This window comes from Phoca vitulina, unplaced genomic scaffold (assembly GCF_004348235.1).
Source record: "Phoca vitulina isolate PV1807 unplaced genomic scaffold, GSC_HSeal_1.0 scaffold17, whole genome shotgun sequence".
In the NCBI taxonomy this organism is placed as follows: domain Eukaryota; kingdom Metazoa; phylum Chordata; class Mammalia; order Carnivora; family Phocidae; genus Phoca; species Phoca vitulina.
This window is the reverse complement of record NW_022589720.1, coordinates 26,213,895-26,237,861: the sequence shown is the minus strand read 5'-3', so window position 1 is coordinate 26,237,861 and position 23,967 is coordinate 26,213,895. Positions and strand designations below refer to the sequence as shown.

Sequence of the window (23,967 nt, the reverse complement as noted above, 5' to 3'; positions counted from 1 at the left end):
TGAGCACTGAGGTAGCGTGATACCAAAAAGGCAGCATCTTGGGTCTCTGCCCCTGACACGTGCGGGTGCTGGGGCGCTGTGCAGAGGGCATAGGGGCTCTGCCACATTTCCCCTGGACCCTGCCCTGTGCACCTCTTCCACCTGGCTGTTCCTGAGTTGTACCCTTTTATAATAAACCAGTCATCTAGTAAGTAAAATGTTTTCTTGAGTTCTGTGAGCCCCTCTAGCAAATTATCAAACCCTTGGCAGGGGTTGTGGGAACCCCTGATTCATAGTCAGCTGGTGAGCAGCATAGGTGACCGCCTGGATGTGAAGAGCAGGGGTGGGGACAGTGTTGGGGGGCTGAGCCCTTAACCTGCCCGGTCTGTGCTAACCCCAGATAGTAAGGGTCAGAATTGCTTGGTGTGCAAAACCCACACATTTGTTGAAACAGAAGTAATGTGAAAGTAGAGAGGAAGAAAACAGTGGGTTTTAGTTTTTTTTTTTTTTTTTTTTAAAAGAGAGAGCAGTAGGGGGGCTGGACAGAGGGAGAAGGATAGAGAGAATCTTAAGCAGGCTCCCTGCCCAGCCGAGAGCCTGATGCAGGGCTCAATCTCATGACCTTGAGATAATGACCTGAGCTGAAATCAAGAGTCAGACTTGTAACCAACTGAGCCACCCAGGCACCCTGAAAACAGTGGGGTTTTTAAGCACCTCCTTCATTTCTGATGATGTTTTAGAGATACCTTATATCTTCTCTTTACTGTTCTCAACTACTCAGAAAAATAACTATTATTGTGTAAGTTTTATAGAGGAAGAAATTTTCCTTACCTCACTCAGTATCATACAGCTAGCAGAGGTTCAAACCCAGGGCTGTCTAGCTCTAAGTCTGTGGTCTCCATTACATACCCCCAAAGACAGGCACATACCTCTCCCCCATCCAGGCTGCGTCCACAGCAAAGCAAGCACTGTGCTAGGCGTGGTGGGCTCTGAAGGTTCCTGATGCACACACTCGCCCGCTGAGGCCAAGACAGAGCTCTGGGGACATGGGCTGTGTATATAAAAGCAGCACAGTCAAAGAAGATTCTGGTATCAGCTCTGGCTTTAGAACAGACATCAATCTGTTGCTGACATTTTCTTATTTACCTGTGGCTGAAAACTTGGCCTCACTCTTTTCAGAATTCAGCTTCCATAAGGGTGGTTATCTTACGTGAGTCCACACTCCAACTATCAAAATTTCTAGTTGGAGGTGACTTTACAGTAAGGTATTACTGGTGTGAGAGGGAGAAGGATGTTGGGGCAAGAGTCCAGAGGCTGAAGGACTCTTGGGGAAAGGCTGAGCTGAGGGGGAAGCCCATGGACACAGAAGTGGAGCCTTGATAAAGGAATTCTTACAAGATACCAGCTGAGCTCTGTGGACTTGAAGCTGACCCTTGGTGAAGTCATGGGACAGGTTGGAAGGACATCTCCATCCGGATCCCTGCAGCCTGCAAATGTTACCTCATTAGGAAGAAGGGTCTTTGCAGATGTTATTAAATTAAAGCATCTTGAAATGGGGATATTATCAGCAATTATCCACTTGGGCCCCAAATGTCATTGCAAGGGTCCTTATAAGAGAGAGGCAAAGGGAAATTTCACACACACACACACACACACACACACACACACACACACACACACACAGTGGTATGAAGACAGAACAGACAGATTTGAAGACACCAGCCTTAAAGACTGGGGGGATGGTCCCCAAGCCGAGGGATGCAGGCAGCCACCACAAACTGAAAGAGACAAAGAACAGATCTTCTGTAGAGCCTCTGGGGGGAACGTAGCCCTGCTAGCACCTTGATTTCATCCCAGTAACACTGATTTTAGGACTATAATAAACAAGATTTGGCTTCTAGAACTGTAAGAAACCACATTTTTGTTGTTTGAAGCCACCAAGTTTGTGGTAATTTGTTGCAGCAACCACAGGAAATTAATGGTGGCAGCTTAACGCAAGCGAAGAGGAGAGATCCCCCAGCCCAGTGCTAGATGCTCCAGAGCTTGGAAAACCCTGGGATTGGGGCTTCTTGGAATGTGTGGCAAAGAATTTTTTTTTATTATGTTATGTTAATCACCATACATTACATCATTAGTTTTTGATGTAGCGTTCCATGATTCATTGTTCAAAGAATTTTTTGGAATAGCACAAATAGGTCACTTGCCAAGGAATCTCGCAACCAGGCAGGCTACCAGATGCATATTCATGGGCAAGGCAAGCTGTTGTCAGGGCGAGACCAGCAGCCAGCCATGGGGACCCCTTACTCAAAGCCCTGCCCTCCTGGCCACTGTCCCCATGGTCCTTGCCCTCTTTGGGGCTTTGTAGTTAGTTGACATGTCTTTATGTCTTTGTTCTAAAAGCAGCATTGTTAGAACAAGGCAAGTGATACCTTTTCCCCCTGGAAGGCTTCTTAAGCTGAGCGCATGGATGCAGCTTGTTGATTCAGAGCAAACTTCTGAAATGGACCAGGGACGCAGCCTCCTCTCCCCCCATCAGTACCAAAGCCCCGGTGGCAGTGCTGTGCTGTGGCCGCAGGCGGCTGCTGGGCACCGGGCGGCCGCTGGGCAGTCCCGGCCAGCACAGGTGTGCCTTCCGGCGCCCAGGTGTTCTCGGTGAGCTGAGCGTCGGTTTTGCAGCTGCGGTCTCTGTCTTTGCACATCGTTGCGCTTCAGGGGAGCAAGACAGCCCATTCTGTTCCCCAGCTTCTGCTCTTACATTGGAAACATAATTTGCTGCAATTCCCTCCAAACAATTTGAAAATTATACTTGAGAAGAGGGAAGCATAGCAATCAAACAAATCTTTTTGAATCATTGTCATTGGTAGAATTTTTTGCTTCTTAAAGCCTCCCACTCTGTTGTTATAGTGAGAATCTTTGCTAGAGCCCCAGTCCATAGGACTTTTTTTTAAAGATTTTATTTACTTATTTGAGAGAGAAACAGAAAGAGAGAGAGCATGAGCTGAGGGGGGAGGAGGGAGGAGGGGAAGGGCGGCGGTGGGGAGCAGGCCATGGGAGAGGGAGAAGCAGACTCCCTGCTGAGCAGGGAGCCAGACCTGGGGCTCCATCCCAGGATCCCAAGATCATGATCTGAGCCAAAATCAGCTGCTTAACCAACTGAACCACCCAGGCGCCCCCCCATAGGACTTTTACATTGTAACTGGGGTGGTGAGATTGACTGCTGTAGGGGGTCTAAAGAACAGTAAGAAACAGTACATGATGTGTGGTGAGTGTCATCAGCATTCTGGCAAGATAAAGATCAATAGCAAAACCAGAACAAATCAGGGAAGGTTGTTGTTAATTCTGTGCTGATTAAGCCAGGGAGGTTGTCTTGTTGGGGTGAATAAATGGGCTGGGTTTTTGTCCTGCTGAGTTCTTTGCATTACATTGCCCTTCTCACCAATCCTTCAGGGCATTTCAACAGCCTTCTGTCACATTTATAGGACATTTCCTATAAATAGAAAAACAATATTCTATTATACGTCTCCTGGAAATCTGGCATTATGGCAGACATCAAAAAATGAAATGGACGAGAGAAAACAACTTGACAGTAGTTCCTGAGCCCTGAGCCTGGAAGACCTTTGCTGGGAAATATTAAAGAAAGGGAGGTGCTGTTTTCACTTTAAACTAGTGACAAACAGATGCAAAATGTCCCCAGGGGACTATGGGGGAGATCCCAGAAAGAGAAAATATAGGGAGGTTCATTATCACTTTGTGGGGACACAGCTGAAAGCCTGGTAGCAAGTAATTCGAAAAATTATATTTTTTTGGTCCACTCAGATTATCAAAGGCCGTCCAGAATGACATTTTATATATTCGGTAACATGCCTGGCTTCCCCCAGACATGTCAGAAGTAGGGTGAAGTAACTAAATTCATAATTACCAAAATGGGCGTTCCTTTGGTTTCACATCATGTGATTCCAGTATTAGCTCTTTATCCACACAAGATAGCCAGATGATAAACACTAAGGAATAAGGGAGTAAACTTATTTATTATTATTACTTAATAAATAAATGAATAACTCATCTTAATTACATAATTATAGATGTTAAACACTAAAGAATAAATAATCCTTATAACTTAAAAGTAACTGATTAAAGAATATAACAGAATCAAGGAATAGCTTTCTTCATATATTTTTAACCTGAGATTAAAAGTGTGAGACTCAAAAGTTTTACCCCAATAAATCCAATACTTACTAACTATAAATCATAGGACAAACTTTTGTCTTCTTCAAAAGTCCATACTATCTCAAGGACAGAAGTCTTCCTTAAATTCAGGAACGAAAGACTTCACATGCTGTACTATTTTCCCATGAAAAATAGAAGCATTCCATTTTATTACTGCACAGAGAGCCGAAGAAGTGGGCCGTACTTTCCAACAATGGTGAACCCAAACCACACTGGATCAAGACACTTGTTCTCCCTTCTGTGCTGGGGAAGATTTACACAGTGATGGAGAAGGGGAAACAGAGAGGGCTCCCTGCCACTTTCAAAAGCTATTTCTACGTAGCCACAGGGTCAACCTCCTAGAATCTGTAGTAAGTCATCCGCGATAAGGGGCTAGAGAAAGAACTCACATCCCTGTTTTTCCACAGTGAATCCAGAGTATTTATTTAGCAAACCGTGTCAACACTTTGTCTTGTCAGGAATAGCTGAGAAGTAAGAAATTATTTTGTTTCTTCTTTTTCTCCTGCTTTCTTATCAAAGGGACCTGTGAAACCAGGAGTAGGCAGACTGGAGGAGGTGGGGAGAAGGAACGTGGTGCCTCTGACTGACCATCTCCTAAATAACTGAAAACCAGCAATTGTTTCAGCACCTGCTTCACAGAAGAAAAGAAAAACATTCAGTTAGGAGCCAGGGGACCTACATTCTATGAGATTCTTTTACTCGGTAGCAACCGTCAAAATAACAACAAATAATTACAGATGATCAAGTTCTAGTATGTGTCGGCTCTATACGGTGCACTACATATAGATCTGGTATTTTGTTTAATCTACAATACTCCTATAAAGTCAGTATTGCCTTACGCATTTAACAGATGAGGAAAGTAAGGCTTAAACTTGCTTGACGTGACGCTGTAATAACAGAAAACTAGACCTCAGTGTTCTTGACTGTAAAGAGAGAGGGCGTGTTTTTTTTTTTTTTTTTTTTTTTTTTCATTCAGAGACACTGTTAAGTAGCATCCCCTCCTGCCGGGTGCTCTGGGGGACTCGAGCCGTGACTGCACAAACCAGCTGTGGCCCTGTCTTCCTCTAACGGGCTGGAGTAACTCCAAGGGCCACCCAGCTCTGCGACCTGCCCTTCTGCTCCCGGTTCCTCTTTCCGGTGGCTGAACTGAATGTGTCCATATACTTTTGATGTCCGTGTGCGCCTGCAGGTGGTGGGCCGGGGAGTGGGAAGCATGCTCAACAACGTGTGGGCCCCACGGAGAGAAGAGGCGGACGGTGCTGTGCATCCAGACCATGGGCTCTGATGAGCAGGCTCTCCCGGCTAAAGACTGCCGGCACCTGCTGAGGCCCAAGACCCTCATTTCCTGCAACAGAGACATCTTGTGTCCATCAGACTGGACAGTAGGCAACTGGAGTGAGGTGAGCGTCATCACTTCCCCACCCCTGCCTCTTCAGTAACCAACCCAAAGTGGCTCGAGAGAAAACTGCACGATGGCTGGTGTGTATCACTTCTGGCCTGTTTCCTGCATTTCTGCCTGCCTTGTATCCGATCTTGCTTCTTTTCTGTTCTTCACAGGATTTGCTTCTCACTCGTCCAGGAGTCAGACACCTGCCAGGAATGAGCTGGACCCCATTTGCCCAGGCTCTCAACAGCTAATTGGTGCATTGTCAGGATTTTTTGCTGTCCCGTTGTTAAACCATCGGCAGCAAATCAAGAGCTAGGTTGTTAAACACTTACGTTTCTGTTTCCCTGAAACCGTGAGAGTTAAAACCGGATGAGTGTTGCCGTAATAGTAGAATGATAGGCAGTGTACTTGACACTTGAAGAAGCCCCTCGAATCGTCTGTCTCTTCGGCATGGGTCAAGGCCAGACCTGACCGAGGTTTAGAACATGTACTGTTATTAGCCACATAAATTCAAATAAGTGTTGTTGCATTTTCCCAAAATTAATCTGATCAGATCCTCTAAGTATACTTAGAAATCAGTGGGTTAGGAGGTCACGAAAAGCTCCCAGGCTTCATTTTTCTTTAGGTCACCATGGAACCTGGTCCTGTCATGCCTGGTGCTCCCGGAGTCCACTGGGTGGAGCCTTTTTTCTCCAAAAGTCCTGGAGTCTCCAGGGGCCTTGCTCTACTTCCCGGGGGGCACACTGCAGTTCAGTGACCTCAGGAATGACTACAAGTTACATGATTTTTTAAACTAACAGTCCAGACTTTATGGGTGGATGCTGACTTCTTCTGAGCTTCCGTGGAAAGCCCTGTCCTTTTCGTTAATAATGCGACCACTGACCAGAATGTCGTAGGAACTCCTCTTAGGACTCACCTTCAGACAAATGGAAAATATTTGATTCAGGAGAATGCAGTAAGTACCATCTGTCCTAATAAAGGTACTCCAAAGTATTACGTAAAGAAGAATTTGAAAATTTGTATCAGCAAAGGTGCCATCTCTGAAGCTCTTTGAAAGCAGAAAACACTCATTTGAATACAGCACTGTGATAACCTTATTTCCAGAACTTTATTTCATTAGCTCACTGTCACAGTTTAAGTTTATTTAGCTTCTAAATCTGTTGCAGAATGCTTTCTTGGCATCGAGGTGAAAATAAAAAGAAAATGGCAAGTATGTTTCCTGTGTTGTAGGAACTTCCTATCGAATGGAAGAGATGGGACCAAAAACCGAAGGGAAGGAAGGAAGAGAGAGAGAGAGAGAGAGACAGAGAGAAAGAAAGAGAGAAAGAAAGAAAAATACCAGCAAAGAAAACATACCTGCAAACTAATAGCATACTAGAATCTGTGCGCATATCAGCAATGGGGCTGATCCTGGGAGGGGGCAGTGAGAGCCTGTGGCTGGCCTGGCCTGTTAGGCCGCCACCAGCCTGGATTGCTATAAATTACAGTGTTGTCAAAATAAGGCTGGACGAGGTATCGTGACTGGTCCATTACATCTGTTTACTAGGAATGTTTGGGCTGCATCCAAAGCAGTCCATAATTCTTGTCGAGTAGAATTTACTAATTGCCAGATTCTTTGTGCTTTTTTAAAGGACTACAATTACATATTTGGCTGAGAAGTTCTTCTTACTGTGCTCATGTTTATGGGGAACAAAATGATGTGCCTTAACTGGAGAACAAGGGACAAAAAGTTGGCACGATGTGACAAGTACTTGTGTCTGTGGTCCCAAATACAGGCCATTGCATAGTGTATTGTGAGCAGACATGGGATTCAGTTTCTGGCTTCCACTGGATGGAGTTGAGCAGAAAGGCTCAGCCCTGGGATGCTGTCATGAGAGGTGTTTTTAGTTAAATCAGCATGGAAATATTCACCCAGTGGATCTCCCTTTCTTCCCTCTGCTGTCTTGCTAATGTCTGTACATGTGAGCCCTCTAATGAGCTTTCCTGGAATATGAGGAAATGTCTCTGATATTCTAACTAGGCCCAGATACATTTTTAAGAGAGATGATGCAGGGCTGTATTCTTGCTGTCATAGTCTTTATGGTCTGGATCTTGTCTTGAGATTGGCATTAATTGACGCAGGGTATAGTGCTCCAGAGATACCTCATGATTTGGTCTGTACTGGGCTGTCCGGGTCACCCTGGATGTCGGAAGCTGGGAGGTAACTGGGCCAAAAGCTCCAGGAACTATGAGGCTCCTGCTGAGTCATCCTCTCTGGGCTGACTTCCCTTCCCTGCCAAGACACCTCTGCCAACCCAAGCAACGAGAGAAGGGTGGGCTCAGTTGTGCCAGGCTGGCACCCTCATCCCTGACCCAGCAGGGGTCCGAAGGAGGACCTAGCGAGAGCTGGGGGGCCCTTTCTGCCCGTCTGACCAGGCCCTCCCTCTCTAAGCTCATGCCCTGAACACTGACTCCTACCCCCAATCTCAGATTTCACCAAGAATCTTGCTCTGTTTTCACCCAATCTACTTTCTGGGCATGAAGGGTAAAGAAGGAGGACTGGATTTGTTGTAAACACAGTATCAGAGTTTCTGTGGCCCCCATTTTTATTAGGTATACTGCTTCAGTGACATGCCTTGTCTAGTGGTGAAGGACATGCACGGTCTCAGGGGTATGGGTCCCTGGGTTCAAATCCTGACTCTGCCACTTATTAGATGTGTGACTTTAATCTCTTTTAGTTTTCTGTGGCTTGTTTTCTCCATCCATGAAGCAGGAATAACAGCAGTACTTAGACTCAAGAGACGCTATGAGGATGAAATGAGTTAATAGTTCCAAACTTCTTACTAGAACAGTGCCTGGGACATAGTAAGCTGTAGATACAGTCATTTCCTAGCAGAGTAAGTAGATGGGAATAACATCATCTATCATTTGTTGAGTGCTTTTCACACTGTAGGGTTCGTTTCATTTAACATTTAAGATAACTCCATGAGGTTGATGTTCATGAATTCCCCTCTTACTCCTGGCAGTTAGACGCTAATAGATTTAGTGGGAGAGTAATTTTCCTAGGTTTTCTAGCTCTGACAATCCCTAATTGTGTGGCCTTGAGCTAGTGTTAACCGCGCCCCCGCCCCCCACCCGCCAGCCTTTTCTCATTTATAAAGACAGGGTTAATGTGAGGCTTGAAGATAATCCACCGAAGCCCTTTGAGCAGTGTCCACAAATAGTGTTTCCTAAATGGTAACTTCATTCTCAAGCAAGAAGGCCAGCGTCTATCTTCTATGCTACCCTGATTTTGTAAGCCTTGTCCAGTTGGTGGCACCCAGATGCCCTGACAGAATTGATCTGTGCCCCTCTGCATTTTCATCTAGACCCTTGCCCCAAGGTCAGGGCCATTTTCTGCATGGAGCACTGTAAGCATGAGGCTTGGGTCAAGGGTCTACAGAAATGTTTGAGACCTAACGAAAAGGCTAATGGATGGTTTCCATAAAAACAAAGGACACAGCAAAATCATAAATCAATATTGAATTACATATTAATGGCAGGTACCCACTGGATACTTACTGGTATTACTATTAAACACTTTTATAGGTATTAACACAATACCTCCTAACAGCCTTATTAACCTCATTTTAGAGGTGAAGAAACTGAGGCATAGAGATGTTTAGAGACTTGTCCTTTAAGCAGTGGAGCCAGGATTTGAATGCAGAGTTTTACTGGGAACACTCTGCCATATGCATCTCACACGTCTACAAAATACAACAATCTGACAGCCCGTAGTATTCATAAAAAATCATATTATGTTTGGAAACAATTTAGAGATCAGCTTTTGTCACTTTGCTGGAATTCCAGACTAAGCCTAACGATTGCTGAGAAATCAGAGCCCTCTTAAATAAGTTGCTCCCCCCCAAATACTTCTAAAGCAAAAGAAGAAAAAGCCTTTCAGATGGTTTTTAGAGCAAAAAAAAAATATGATATTTCCCTTGAGACTAGAGATGTTTTTTTAATATACTTGATGGGGCGTGGGGCGGCCCCCAAGCCCTTTGTGTGCCTGATGAAAGCACACAGACAAATGAACAAAACAATTAACCAACTTACTGAGACTCTGTCAAGTGCAAAGCGGTTCACATGGGTGTTGGAGCATCCGAGTGACCAGAGAGACTAGGTGCTGATGTTCGCAAACAATCTCTCCTGCCTCCTCAGACAGAATGGCCCACAGCGAACACCAGCAGCCTGTCTGTGGCTAAACGAGAAGCAAAGGGAACTCTTGTGTGAAGCCTCACAGAAATGCCTGCAGACCAAAGGAGGACGGAGCAGGAGGGCGAGGAGACACTTCTGAGTCGCTTACCTGTGGTACTCCGCAGTTTGAGTTAAGGTCCAAGGCACTTCTGTGGGGCTGGACCACCTCGTCCTGTGGCACGAGATGTCTGTGCGCACCAGCATGTCAGTGCCCCTCGGAGGTCAGCAGCCTGTGCTTTGCCCGGTTTCCTGGAGAACACATACAGGCATCGTCGTTTGACACAAGTACTCACAGAAAACCGGTTGGGGGCCATGTTGATTCTCTTCATCCTGTCTGATATACTTTTTAAATTATCTAGGGTACTGTATTAGTTTGCTAGGGCTGCCATGACAGAGAACCACAAACGGGGTGGTTTAAACAACAGAAATGCATCGTCTCACAGCTCTGGAGGCCAGAAGTCCAAGATCAAGGTGTTGGCAGAGTTGGTTCCTTCTCGAGGCTGTGAGGGACAGTCTGTTCCATGCCTTCCAGCTTCTGGTGGCCTTTGACTTCTTTGGCTTGTAGTTGTCAACACCCTGATCTCCGCTTTCATCTTCAGTGGCATTGTCCCTATGTGTGCATCTCTGTAGCTGAATTCCCCTTTTTATAAGGACAGTGGTCATATTGGATTAAGACCCACCTGGGGACCTCATTTTAACTTGATCACCTCTGTAAAGGCGCCATGTCCAAATAAGTCTCCATTCTGAGGTCTAGGGGGAGGGGGTGGGCAGGGGTTAAGACTCCAGTATATCTTTTTGTGGGGGGACACAGTTCAACCCATAAGAGCTACCTAAGTTTTTCAGCTTACTTTCAAAGCTGGTTTTAGCATGAGATCCAGTCATTCATTTATAAATTCCTGAGACTACACAATAAATGTTTTTATGGCAAAGCACTAGCTATTTCTCTCCTCGGCCCTTTAGCTGTAACTCTGTGACGAGCCCCGACTGTGTTTTTGAAAAAACTCTCAGCACTGCAGCTCTGAGCCCTTTGTGAGCTCCCCTCTCCCACAGTGCACCTGAGGTGGGTGGCTTGACTCATTTAGAAGCAACCCTCTTTCTCAGCGGGCTCCCCACAGGCCTTCGTCTTGGAGGAATGACAAGTGAGAGCAAGATGACTCCCCGGGAGGACAGGAGCAGACTGACGAGCTGCTGGCCTGGTACAGAGTTCAAAACTATAAGGTCAGGGCACGAAGTCATCATAGCAGATGCTGGCTTTGAGAGTTCCGAAACTACCCATCAGGATGAGTTCTGAGTGCAGCATTGTGCCCTGCGTTTATCTCATCTGAAGGGCTTGACAGCTCCTAAGGAGATAATCACAGGTGGAAGATGTATCGGAAGGAGCATGGGGCTGAGGACAAACCAGTGCTGCCTGTTCCGGTGTGGCTACGAGAAAAGGCAACTTCGTTTGTAAGCCCCGTACAGACTTGGTAGATCATTAACACTGTCCCGCTGGGCACGATATGCCCCGGGGCTAAAGAATGGCATCCTTGGGCTACTTGGAAGCTTCCGGGTCTGTGGGTGAGGGAAGCAGGTGGGGATGAAAGGTAGGTGTGCTGGAGAACATAAGAACCGCTCCCAGACCCCGGGCTCCGTGAAGGAAGTTGTGAGGTGCCATTTGAGAATGGCGCCAGTAATTGCAGATCCTCTGCTTTTTTGAGAGAAGCTAAAAATAAGGAATTTTAATATGAAATCTGCTTTAAGTGTTGGCTACTAATTCAGTGTTTGTATTTCGTCTGTTTGCTTGTTTGTTTTAAGACTGAGCAAGCCAGGGGCGCCTGGGTGGCTCAGTCGGTTACGCATCCAACTCCTGATTTGGGCTCCGGTCATGATCTCAGGGTCGTGAGGTTGAGTCCCGTGTCCGGCTCCGTGCTGGGCGTGGAGCCTGTTTGAGATTCTCTCTCTCCTTCCCCCTCCACCTCTCCTTGCCACCGTTTTTTAAAAAAAGAGAAAGAGACAAAAAAGATTGGACAGGCCAAAGAATTAATGTTTGTGGGTCAAATGTAGTCCTGAGGCTGCCACTTTGGAATCTCTATTCTAGAGTAATCTTCAGTTTTAAAAGCTCAAAATCTAATGTATTTTCACTAAACAACCCGTTAAATAGCTCTTATTTACTCCTGTTTTATTCTTTTAGGTTGAGCAAATTCACACAGTGGTAAATAAGGTTATTTAATACGTGTAATTTATAAATTCTAAAAAATATATATATGTATCCATCTGTTAACCTTAGGAAATCTAAATCTTAAAAAATCTAGCAACAAACCAGTGGGATGGGTGGATATCCACAGTATCTTCTAGATATGTGCCTACAAGTACTTCACCCAGGCAGCTGCTCACCTCGTAGCTTCCCTGTGGACATGATAAGCATTTCAAGTCGAAACAAACGAACAAAGGAATGAAGCGAAAGAAAAGAAAAATCAGAGAGCTTCCTGCCATGTAGCTGTCTACTCTGACATTTCTTAGAAAGAAAAAACCCAAAGGGAGGTACACCTGCCACTTGAGGACCATTGGCGTCAGCCGGGGCCTCTTTCAAGGATCAGCTCTCGAAACCCAGCCTGCCTGAGGCAAGCAGCACAGAAATCTGTTCGGACCTACGTGAAGGGTGTTTAATTGGATGGATCTTTTTTCCAAAGTGGAGATTTGAAAACTCAAGGGGTTTGGATTAGAATGTAACAAGTGGAGAGCCAGTGAGGAGGACGAAGCGGACAGCGCTTTAAGGCACCTTCGCACAGAAGAAGGCAGAAATACTGTAGTAAACCAGGAAAGTAACAGGCTCCGGGCTGCCCTTGCCAGGTTCCAAAGTGAGGTGACCCCAGATCTGCAGCTGAGTGCGCTCTCAGCTGCACGGTCTCCTGTGCGGACAAGCTTCTCCTGCTTTTCAAAGGATCTGCTTTCCCAGAGCTAGCGGACGTCAGGGAGAAATGATGCTTGACTGGAACAAAATAAAGGGGGAGTTTTATACATCCATATTATTTTCCTACACCGAGGAAATTAAAAATAGGACTCGAGAAGGCAAGAAACTTAAGCTAAAAAATGCATAAGCTCACAGAATTTTCCCATTCCTGATTTTTTTATCCAGGTGAAATAGTCACTTAATAAATGTGTATCAGGTGATCGCTGTGTCCCAAGAACTATCCTAGAATTCAGTTATGAATAAGAACTAGTTCCTGCCTTTGGGTAGCTTTTCGGAAATTGAGAGTTTCTGGTCAAGAGCGGAAATCAGTGGATGGTTACCTGTCAGTGTATTGCACTAGATTTCATGGAGGCTGTGAAATAAATCTGATTTTACTCTGCCACCGACTTGCAGCCTTTCAAGCAAGTCCCTGAGTCTCAGCTTCCTCTCCTGTGGAAGGCAGAATCCTAATTCCTGCCTTGTAAATCTCACAGAGCCATCGTCAGTATCACACAGAATTGTGGCTGTGAGCCCCTGGAAATCCGCCAAGCATTATGCAATCCCCATCCTCAAGAAACCCGCTTTGAGGTCAGGAATATAAGCCAGACAAATGTGAAACAGCCCATGAAGACCCCTGGAGGTTCATATTCAAGTGCAGTATATTTGGTGGCTGACTTAAAATTGGAAAGAAAAGGCACATAGAGCTGTCTGGTAAAAGTATAGATTTTTTCAAAACATCTAGAAATTTAGTGTGATGTAGCAAGTACATGTAGTTTGCAGCTGCTGCGACTGAGGAAATAATGATTCTTCACCATGAATCCTGAGGAAAGACTATCCTGTTAGGATTCCTCCAAAAGTGCTCTAGCTGCCTGTGCTTGGCATGCCCTACAGAATGTGGAGGGAACGTGGCGGGGGGTGATACCAGCCATGGCCCCTCATATTGGCACCATGCTATGGGATTCACTTTTTGGAAGGGGTATCTCTCTACTTCGATTGATTACCCACCTTTAAATTTCAGAATAGGTCCTGGATCTGTGTACGGGTGTAGGTATGATGGTTGTCTAGCTTTTAATCTGATTCCACCTGACATAGGCAAGTGGACATGGAGCCAGTGTGTCTGGGTGAGACTCTGTCAGTTACATTGGGTGTTTTCTAAACATAAAGCGAAGGTTTGTTATAACCAAAGACTCCAGAAAATATATAAACAGTTTGTGTTAATTTAACAGCATCACAACCCTAGGAAAGATAATTTTACCATCTCTTAAAAAGAGTAGGTAACTCATATACATCATTGCACTTTCTGTGAATTTTCTGTCCCGTGTTCAGAGCCCAGGGAGACTTCAGTTTTACTATGTCGTGGTTTATATATTCAGTTTGCGAAGAGTAAATGGTTGGTCCTGAGCCCCATCTGGTCTCCAGCAGATACATATTTCCTTGGAGAACTAAAGGAGCTCAGAAACCAGATATAAAGATGGAAGAAAACAAGTTCAGCTGCCCAGCTCCGTTTCCATCGGGCCTGTTCTCACCTGTTGTAAACCTGAGCATGAGAACCAGTGCACCTTTCCCATGAATCTAACAGCTGTCTCTCTTTTCCAGTGTTCTGTTTCCTGCGGCGGTGGAGTGCGGATCCGCAGTGTCACGTGTGCCAAGAACCATGACGAACCTTGCGATGTGACAAGGAAACCCAACAGCCGAGCTCTTTGTGGCCTCCAGCAATGCCCTTCTGTCCGAAGAGTTCTGAAACCCCACAAAGGCATGATTCCCAGTGGGAAAAAGCTCCCAACATCTGAGCCGGACCCCCTGAAGCCCATCCTTCCAACTCCATTCAGTCCCAGAACGCTGAGCACACCCACGGTGCCCGGGCCTGTGAGCACAAGCGCTCGGGCCGTCAGCAGCCCCAGTCCTACCACAGCCCCCGGACAAGGAGACCTGGATGCCAAACGGTGTCAGAATAGTTCACGCCAAACTGAACCGGGCTCCAATTATGTCCTTTCCACCGGAAGTACTTCCCAGCCCATCCTCACTTCCTGGGCTTTGACTATCCAGCCAAATGAAGAGGATGTTCCCAATTCAGACACTGCTCCTACCTCACAGGGAGACCTTTCCACCACGACAGTGACTGGTGCTGATTTGCCGTCTTCCGGCAAGCCTGTGACGTGGCAGGTGACTCCATTTTATGATACCTTGACCAAAGAGCCAGGGATAGAGATTCATAGTGGCTCAGGGGAAGACAGTGAACAGGCTGAGAACAAAAATGAAAACAAGTCCGTAACATGGACTAAAATCAGAGTAGCCGGAAATGATGCTTCCGTGGTGAGAAGTACGGAAATGCCCTTTGGGCCTCCACCAACACCTTATCTCTGGGTGCCCTTCAGCACAGCGATGGAAGGTCTGCTGCCCAGCCAAAGTCCTGCTACTCTCAAAAATGGTGCGCCTGGCGCTGAGGGGATGGCCACTGAAAAGCCAGCGAACACTCCATTCCCTCTGGGAGGAGACCGCCGGCCAGCACCGACAGAACACGCAGTCCGCCATAACCCTCCAGAACTTCCAAGCAACGCCAATCTAACGCAGGGTTCCGGACTGGTCCTGACCGAGGAGGATGCAACAAGTCTGATCGCTGAGGGGTTTTTGCTCAATGCTTCGGATTACAAGGAGCTCTCAACAGGCGGCGGCTCCGCGTACTGGATTGTTGGAAACTGGAGTGAGGTAGGAGCTCCATTTCTCACCCCATGCCCCACTCTGTAGGGAAATAGCTAGGGCTCTTGCATTCTTGTGCAGATTTCAAAATGGGCTTGTATAAGATCTAGCCTGATGTAGAAGAAACGTGAAGCAGTCAGGTCCATGCCCTCACCTCCCTCCTCTCCTCCCTAACTCCAAAAAGGAGAGAGGGAAAAATAAAAATCTCCGGGGAGGGAGGACAAATATGGTGCGATAAAGTGAAAAGAACTCTGAACTAAGTTAGGAGGGCTGGGCAAGCCAGCTGTGAGAGAGCGGAGAACTCAGTCCATGTTTCAGAAGCCGCTTCTTACCTACGGAGTGGTGGCCCTGGTGTAGACCACCCACAACACGCCCCCAGCTTCGAACCGCTGAGGAGCGGCTGGAAGAGCCTGAGGTAGCATTTCACTCGCAAAGCTGATGTTGGGACTCTAGATCTGTCAGGTAATCCTAATTGGAGTGGGAATTGGAGATAAAGTTCCTTAAATGCGTTCTCTAACTCAGTGTTATCAATGGTTTTCTTTTCTTGTTGGTCTGTTTGAGTACTTGCATGAAAAAAATCATTTTGGCTCATTAAAAGAATTAGAATATGGAAGAAGAAGAGAATAAATATGACGACAGAATGTTGGCCCCTGTTTTCAAGCTTCAGAAATTTGGCTAAATACTTGTTTTTCCATTTCTAGAACTAATTGATGTCCTTTGAAGCATCAAAATCATTTTCACCCATTTGAATTTTGAATGCACGGTCTATGAACTTATTAAAATAATTTGACAACTCAAAAGAGGACTTTGTGGCAAAATAATCACATGTTCAAATTAGTCAGCATTTTTGTGACGATACATGACTTCTCTCCCTGGCCAAAGAGAAATGAAGTATTTGCAGCTAATATAACTACAGGACATTTAATTTATAAAGCATGTTAATTTCCAAACCACTTTCATATCTAGCTCTTGTTTTCTCCTTTTGACAATCCTGAGGAGCAGGTAAGGTCTCATTTATGCCAATTTGCAGATAGAGAAAATAAAATTTGTGGCAGTCAAAGACTTTAGACTTGTCTAAAGACACAATTGTCAGTTGGATGATGAACCTTCTAACTCCACTCTATTCCATTTGTAAAAAATACATTATCTCTGAGTAAAGTGTGGTGTACCTGTAAATTAAAGCAAAATAAAAGTATATATTTGCTCAGATGATCATAGAGGCCAGAAGTCAATTGATACATTTTGATTATAGTAAATCAAGCTACCCTTGACTTATTGCAAATGTCATCATTTGCCTTTGACAGAAATAAACTGTCTTACAGAATACATCATAGCTCACCAAAAATTTAACAACCATGGTGAAGCCACTGAGAGCTGTTAATTCCAGGTAGTTTGACTAGAAAAAGGGACTTGGTCCACATTGCAGTTTTTCAGAGCTGCGAAGGATATTATGAGAACAGAGTTCAACATTTGGCAGAAATTCCCTTTGTGATAGGGTTTGGTTGCCTGCCCCCTTTATACATCTTTTGAGACAAAATCTTTAATACACAGAATTGTCAGAGAGGATCAGGACTCAGAATGAAAACTTTGGTTTTCCCACTGTCCTGTGACTTTTTTAGTCTGTCCATTTCTGAAGCTGTTTCTTTAGGATGGCCTCTCAGTCACCCCATTGATATCAGTCTTCCCCAAGCCCCCTATAAAAACCCAGACAGGTTTTCAAGTCAGTGTCACCTCATCATCTCTGTCATCTCCTCTTTATTTCCTGTTCGTTTGGGGCCAGTGGTTTCCAGTCTAATGGCGGGAGGCACGTGGAGAAGAGTGGGATGCTTTTGTTTGTTCCAGTGATGGGGGAGGGGGCCGCTACCCACACTGAATATCTGAGAGCCGAAGATTATAAAACCCTGCGACATTCAGGGCGGTCTCTTATAAGGAAGAATTGTCCGGTCCAATGCCAGTAGTGTCCCAATAGTCAAGAAAGGAGCCTCAGTTACTGCTCTCGGCTCTTCACTGGTCTGAGCACCTCCAGCCTCTCCCCTCGGCAGTGCTTTCCACACGTCATCACAAGAGACCTAAGATTGCCAAGTTAGTCTTTGGAAGGAATTCGCTAATCATTCCAAACTCCTGCTCACAAATCTTTCCTGTCTCTTCATTATTCAGATAAACCGACTCGGACAGTCTAACAGCCTTACTTGCCTCCCCTCTGCCTCACCATCTTTAGCTTCAGCAGATCGAAACTGCTCGGTTTCCCCTAAGCCTCCTGCCCCGCTCAGTCTGTTTACATTGTTCCCTCTGCCTTGAAGTGCCTTCCCCTCCTCCTCTGCCCTTGTGAATCCTGCCCTGTTCTTCAGGACCAAACTTTGAGCTGCTTCTTCCAGAAAGCCTCTCCTGACCCCTAAGATTGGAAGTCATTTCTAAAGCTCCTTATCATTTGATCCGAAATCGCTCTCACCATGTCCCCCCACTTTCTGTCCTGTGTGGAAGGGCTGCTCAGGCTCCCCGTTGTACACAACACGTTCCTCAGATTGTGACTTCAAAAATTAAAGAATGGATATAAAGAAACCAGACTTTCTGGGCCGGAATCCTGCTCGGCCACTCACTGTGTCCTCACATACCCAGGTTCCTCATCTGTGTAACAAGGACAGCGACAATGCCCGACTCAAAGATCGGTAGGGGGTAAAAGGAGTAACTGTGTGTAAGGTACTCGGGAGAGTATGGGGCACATAGGAAGCACCCAGTAAGTGTTTGCTCTGGTATCTGTTTACAAGCAGAAAACCTAGGCGCTATGCAGTGTGCATGGTGTGGTTCTTACAGAACCACAGAAAATCACGTCTCACTGAATTGCCCCGTCATCCGGTCAGATCCCCAGGGCCGGTCGTTACATGTCACCTGTGCAGTTGTGTGAACTGACAGAACGATTTTCCAGAGCCATTCGCGGCAGTTCTCATGTGATTCCGATGCAGCCCTCCTTGTTAGTTCCGGTTCTGAACATCCCGAAACCTGCTCCTTGACCTGGTACATCGGTGGCCACAGGGCTACTAGCAAACCTAACAAGGATGAAGGTTTCCAGGAAAAAGTGAAGTCCTTCGCCTCCTCAGGGTCCCCCTTTCTTGTCTCATCCCTCACTCCCAGTTTGAAACTAATACAAGTGACAGTTGATGGAACCCCATCTCACTTTTACTGTGTTCCATGCTTTTCCCTCTGTCAGCTTTCCCTTTGCGCTGTTGTTGGCTGCCTCCGTAAAAACTGTCAAAAGGAATTAAATGTCTGCTCACGGGATCTGAATCTGGCAGGAGTAAAGTCAGAGCCCCAGAGACAACACACATTTATTTGCTACACAAATATGGTACAAAGAGTCCTAGACACCACTTGAGATTTACCAGGTTATCACTAGCCTGGGAATTCCATCTCACTAGGTCCTTTCCTGGGTTTGGGCAAATATATTTTTCTCTCTGTCATAATATGAAATTAACAACAGACACAATGTGGCCTTGAACGTGGCTTCTATCTCTGGGCCCCAGATACCCGGAAAGTGGGACTCACAATGTTGACCTCGCAGCTGTGATGTGTTTAATAGGTAACATTTGTAGAGTCCTGACCATGTGCATAAATCTCTGTGGTCCTAATGTTACCACCAGTTTTATAGGCTAGGGAGTTAGGAAACTGCGAAAGATCACACCATTAGCTAACTGCAGAATTTTAATTGTACCCCAAGTCTCAGGAGGCTAGAGAAAATGTAGGAAAGGTACCTGTTATGTGGTTGTATCCGTTGCCTATTGCTACAATAATGCTAGATGACAAACCACCACAAAACCTCAGAGTTTTGTTCATGAGTCTATGGATCATCTGGGAGGTTCTGCTGAGCGGGGCTGAGCTCAGCAGATCTCAGCTTCACTTGCCATGCATCCGTTGGAGGGTCGGCTCTAGGCCACACCTGGGAGCTGGTTAGAGATGCAGAATCTGCAGCTCCACCCCAGACCTGCTGACTCAGCCCCTGCATTTAGCAAGGTGCCCAGGTGACGCCTATGGAGGCTGAAGTTCGAGAGGAACTGCTCTAACAGATAGCATATGGCGTTTTGGAGGCGGAGAGCCCCGGGCTTACTCCTTGGTCAAGCCAGCTCTCCGAGCCTCGTGGGGTTTATTCTGCACTGTGACAATCCCAGTCTACCCACGGGTTTGTCGTGGAGAGGAGGAAGTGACATAAGGTCATTGCGGTGTTCTAACAGGCAGATGCGTGGATCTGACACCCCCCGTGCACTGACTGACAGCACTGATAAGAAGTGCAGCGGGCATTCGGCCTGCAGCCCCCAGACATTCCGGCCAGGATGATTTTTAAAGAGAAGCAGATTTCCCCTTGCTTTTCTTCTCACGCACTGATCAGAGATTCTCATCGCAGGCTGTTTATTAGAATCACCTGGGGCATTTCTTTTTTTTTCTTTTTAAGATTTTATTTATTCATTTGACAGAGAGAGAGAGCATAAGCAGGGGGAGCAGAGGCAGAGGGAGAAGCAGGCTCCCCGCCGAGCAGGGAGCGGGACACGGGGCTCGATCCCAGGACCCTGGGATCATGACCTGAGCCGAAGGCAGCCGCTTAACCGACTGAGCCACCCAGGCACCCCCACCCCCCCAGGGCATTTCTTTTTACACTGATGCCCAGGCCCTACCCAGGGAGATTGGGATTCATTTGTCTGGGACGGGACCCCAGCGCTGGTATTTCTGTGAAAGGCTCTGCGGGCGATTAGGTGAGCGTCCAAGAGTGAGAACACCTGACTGCAGGCTGGCAGGGGATGTCTGAGAAGGCGGCCCTCAGCCTCTGTCCTCTCTGTCCCCCTCCCCGCCACAGTGCTCCACCAGCTGTGGGCTGGGGGCCTACTGGCGAAGCGTGGACTGTAGCACCGGGACGGATTCTGACTGTGCCACCGTCCAGAAGCCCGACCCCGCTAAGAGGTGCCACCTCCGTCCTTGTACCAGCTGGAGAGTGGGGGTGTGGAGCAAGGTAAGTGACCGGGCTCCGCGGGTTCTGGGGGGACAGCCTCGCCACGCGCTTGTGGAAGGAGGCGTGTCTCCTCCCTTCCTCCCTTGCTGCCTCCCTCCTGCCCTTCCCTCTGCTACCACCTGGAGGAGTCAGTCCTGGGCATCACCGTAGGCCTGCTCGAAGTTACCCAGCAGCCTTAGAACACATACAGGGCTCTTACTAACCCACATGTTTTTACCTGCTGGCCTTTCCCCTTCCCAGATAAACTGGAACAAAACGTTAAATTCGTGTATCGGATTGCTGGTCCAGCATGCCACATTGTTTCTAAATTACTTAAATGTCGCATTCTAAATTCTAAATTCTAAACCAGACATCCTCACATGTATCATTGAGTCATGACTCAGCAGCTGCTCACGAAGGAAGCGTACTTTTTCATCCTCAGACCCCAAATGAAAAGAAAGCGGAGACAGAAAGAAAAAAAATTGGTCTTTCAACGTGTATTTCCCGTACTGATCTTTTTGAAGTGTGGTTATACTCTCTCTGCTCATCTGGCTGTGGTTACTCATCTCGCAGTGCTGTCTGTAGGGTCCCTTGTGAAAGATTGTATCAGGTTCCGGGATTAGTTAGCCTCGGTGCTTTGGGGCACTAACCAGGCCCAAGCTGGCCTGGGGCTGAGCCAGCCGCTGGGGGATAGGACACCCGTCAGTGGTGGGGCTGACAGCTGATCGGCAGGAGGAGGTGCACAGGTGAGAGCAACGCAGGCGCCTTCTGTCTGCCAGTTTCTCTTGACAGCTGAGACACAGAAGGGAGAAGAAAGAGCTACCCAGAAGTTTGGAGAGGCCGGTGAGCCTTGTAGATGTTAGCTCCATCACCCAGTATTGAGCTCCTGCTCCCGGACAAGCAGGACCACCAGATGTCTCACTGGACGTCTCTGGTTCTGGCAGACTTATCTGGAAGACTGGAGCGTGCAACATCATTTATCTGCGTTAGGCCCCTTCTCCCAAAGTAAGGCTCCGATTCTGGGGAAGAGAGGGACAGTAGGGTTACTCCCTGAAAGATTACCACACATCCTTTTGATACCTGCCACCCTCCCTTTCTTCTGCTTTCATACTATTTTTCTTCCAAGAATGAGTGCTAGTTCTTTCTTTTTCTTCCAACTTACAAACTCAGGATCCAGCAAGGACTAAATGCTTTGCTACAAATTCTCTTCCATATCCAGAAAAATCTCAAGAGACATTTTATATCCCTGACCTGGCCAAACGTTGAGCAGTCCTAAAGGCCCGCCTTGTTATCATTGGGAATAGTCCTTTCCTTGGAAATTGTCTAGCTCGAAGAAAGGACAGATGTGCGAAATCATTCACACTTTTGAAAAGACACTCCCATGAAAAGTACCAGGAATTCTAGCCTGTGAAAAACCCTGCATGAGAGATCCAGAAGCAGTTCTCTGGGGTCAGACCTCCTGAGGAAAGCCCTGCTCGGCCGGCCCGTCTGTCTCTGGGTGTCCTCTCTCATGGCGGGGTGGGGTGGGGTGGGGTGGGGGGCTGGGGGGGGAGAGGGGGGCTGCGGGGCTATGTATGCCCCCCTGCAGTGCGTCTGGTTCTGGTGGTTTCGTGGGAGCTCTCCTATATCACCAGGCCTACCAGAATGAGATAACCACCACATCCAGGATCGGATCCTCCCAAGTTACTCCACTCCCCTCACTCAAGAAAATGTCTCTTCTCTCAGGATACTAGATAAACCTTGTCAAAGATGTGGCTTAACCACTGATCGTCAATTGCCCTGACTTCTGTGTTTCTATTATTATGGGTCTTACACACCTGACTTCCATTTTTCCCAGGCATGTTAATTTAGATTTTATCTTAAATTTTGACAAGTAAGTGTAATTCCTTTTTAACTACTGCATTATTAACCAGTTCATACAGATGTCTGAAGTCCAAATCATGCACCAGGAAAGATTTGAGGGCCTTCTTCGTTTCACTGTTCTATTAGGACTTCGAAACACGCTCAGAGGCAAACTTGCAAAACCTAGAGTCGGAGCATAGGCCCTTTTAATGTCTTTAAATGCTCAGAGGGTTTAGATTCTGCCATGTTGATGGTTTGCCTTTTCACAGATACTTTCTCAGAGGGAAGAATTCTAATTTTACCTTGAATCTTCTGCATTATCCCCCCAGTCTCCGCCTCCCATCCACAGACACCTTAATCTTCATAGGACTGCGGGTCTGCCTCAGCCGGCCCCAAGCCTACAGGTAGCCCTGAGGCCTCTGGGTCACTCGCCAGCAGTCCTCTCGCTTTGTGATGGCTGACTGAGTTGTGCTTGTTTTACCGGCTTCTGTCTCCAGCACCGTGGGGCTCCCTGATGAAGCCCGATACAGCTGCTGTGGACACGTTCCCCTGTGTGTGAGAGTAGAATAGGACTCTACGTTCAGCCCTCTGCCTTTACCGTGTCTAGAAGCAGTCTTTCAGGATGGCTTGCTTCCCCTTCACGCATCAGTCTGTCTGAAGCAAATTAAGGTTGTAGTCCTCGGGTTTGTCCCAGAGGCATGCTTGGGAAGACGGTTCTGCAGAACTGAATCCTAAAAGTGGTGCTGGGCGGTGGATGGGACACATGTGGGTTGGCAGCCCTGCTATGTCATGACCAGCATATGACACTGTGCATTCATCTTAGAAACTGTGTTTCTCTCACCTCTGAGAAGTAAAGTGGATGATATTGCCTCCAATTACCTCATAGAGTTGTTATAAGGATCAGAAAAGAGAATGTTAGTGAAACAGCTTTGTAAATGGTAAAAGACCGTTCAGAAGAAATCCTGGGCAAACTTTGAGCTCCAGATAAAAGTCAGGACTGGCTCTTGGGTGTTTACTAACCTCTGGCTTCCTGGACTCAGGGCAGAAAGCCTGTAGACAGGTGAACTTGGAGAAAGTTCTGTCAACAGGACTGGCTGGAGCAGGTGTCTACTCCCCAGTATTAAGCAGACAAGGTGCTCAAAGTGTCCAGGAACTTTGGAGGACTTGACCTACCTTGGGCCCTGGCACTCGCCGATACTATCACGTGCCTAGCATTACACAAGAGCTTTGATCATCAGTTCTGTTTTCATCCAGCTTAGGACCTTCTTTATAATTCCCACTGAGGAAATGAAAGCTCGGGGTGTTTAAATCACGAATGCTCGATCACACAGCTGTTACCAAACGCTCCCGGTTTTAAGAAACCATCAACAGGGGGACACGTCATCCATTTAATGACAGCTTTTCAGGAAGAAAGAGAACATTATACAATAAATATGTACATCAGTTGTAAGACACATGCCAATTTCAGAGCATTAAAATTTGTATGAGGAAAAAAGAGGGAGTGTCGTCATGCAGGAAATTCAGGAAGTGACAAAATGGGTTTGAAAAGCCTTCCATTGGGTTTGACACCAAAGCGATGCATCTCCCACAGCTCCACTCACCACCTGGTGGAACATCTTGATCCCTGCACCTTCTGAAGTTTTGTCAACTGGTGATTTGATAGCCCCTTTATTTGCTTTCTGAGAACGAGCACTTCCCTTTTCATAGTTAAGTCTTAAC

At 46.7% G+C, this 23,967-nt stretch overlaps 1 protein-coding gene across 1 annotated transcript in view; it reads left to right on the top strand.

The window, feature by feature from the left end:
* ADAMTS12 (ADAM metallopeptidase with thrombospondin type 1 motif 12) overlaps positions 1-23,967 on the top strand; it is a 290,804-nt gene that overhangs the window by 246,292 nt on the left and 20,545 nt on the right. The window contains exons 18-20 of the mRNA XM_032415429.1: positions 5,396-5,606; positions 14,334-15,443; positions 20,275-20,427. Of these exons, the coding sequence (XP_032271320.1) occupies positions 5,396-5,606; positions 14,334-15,443; positions 20,275-20,427 (1,474 nt within the window). The remainder of the gene's footprint in view (positions 1-5,395; positions 5,607-14,333; positions 15,444-20,274; positions 20,428-23,967) is intronic.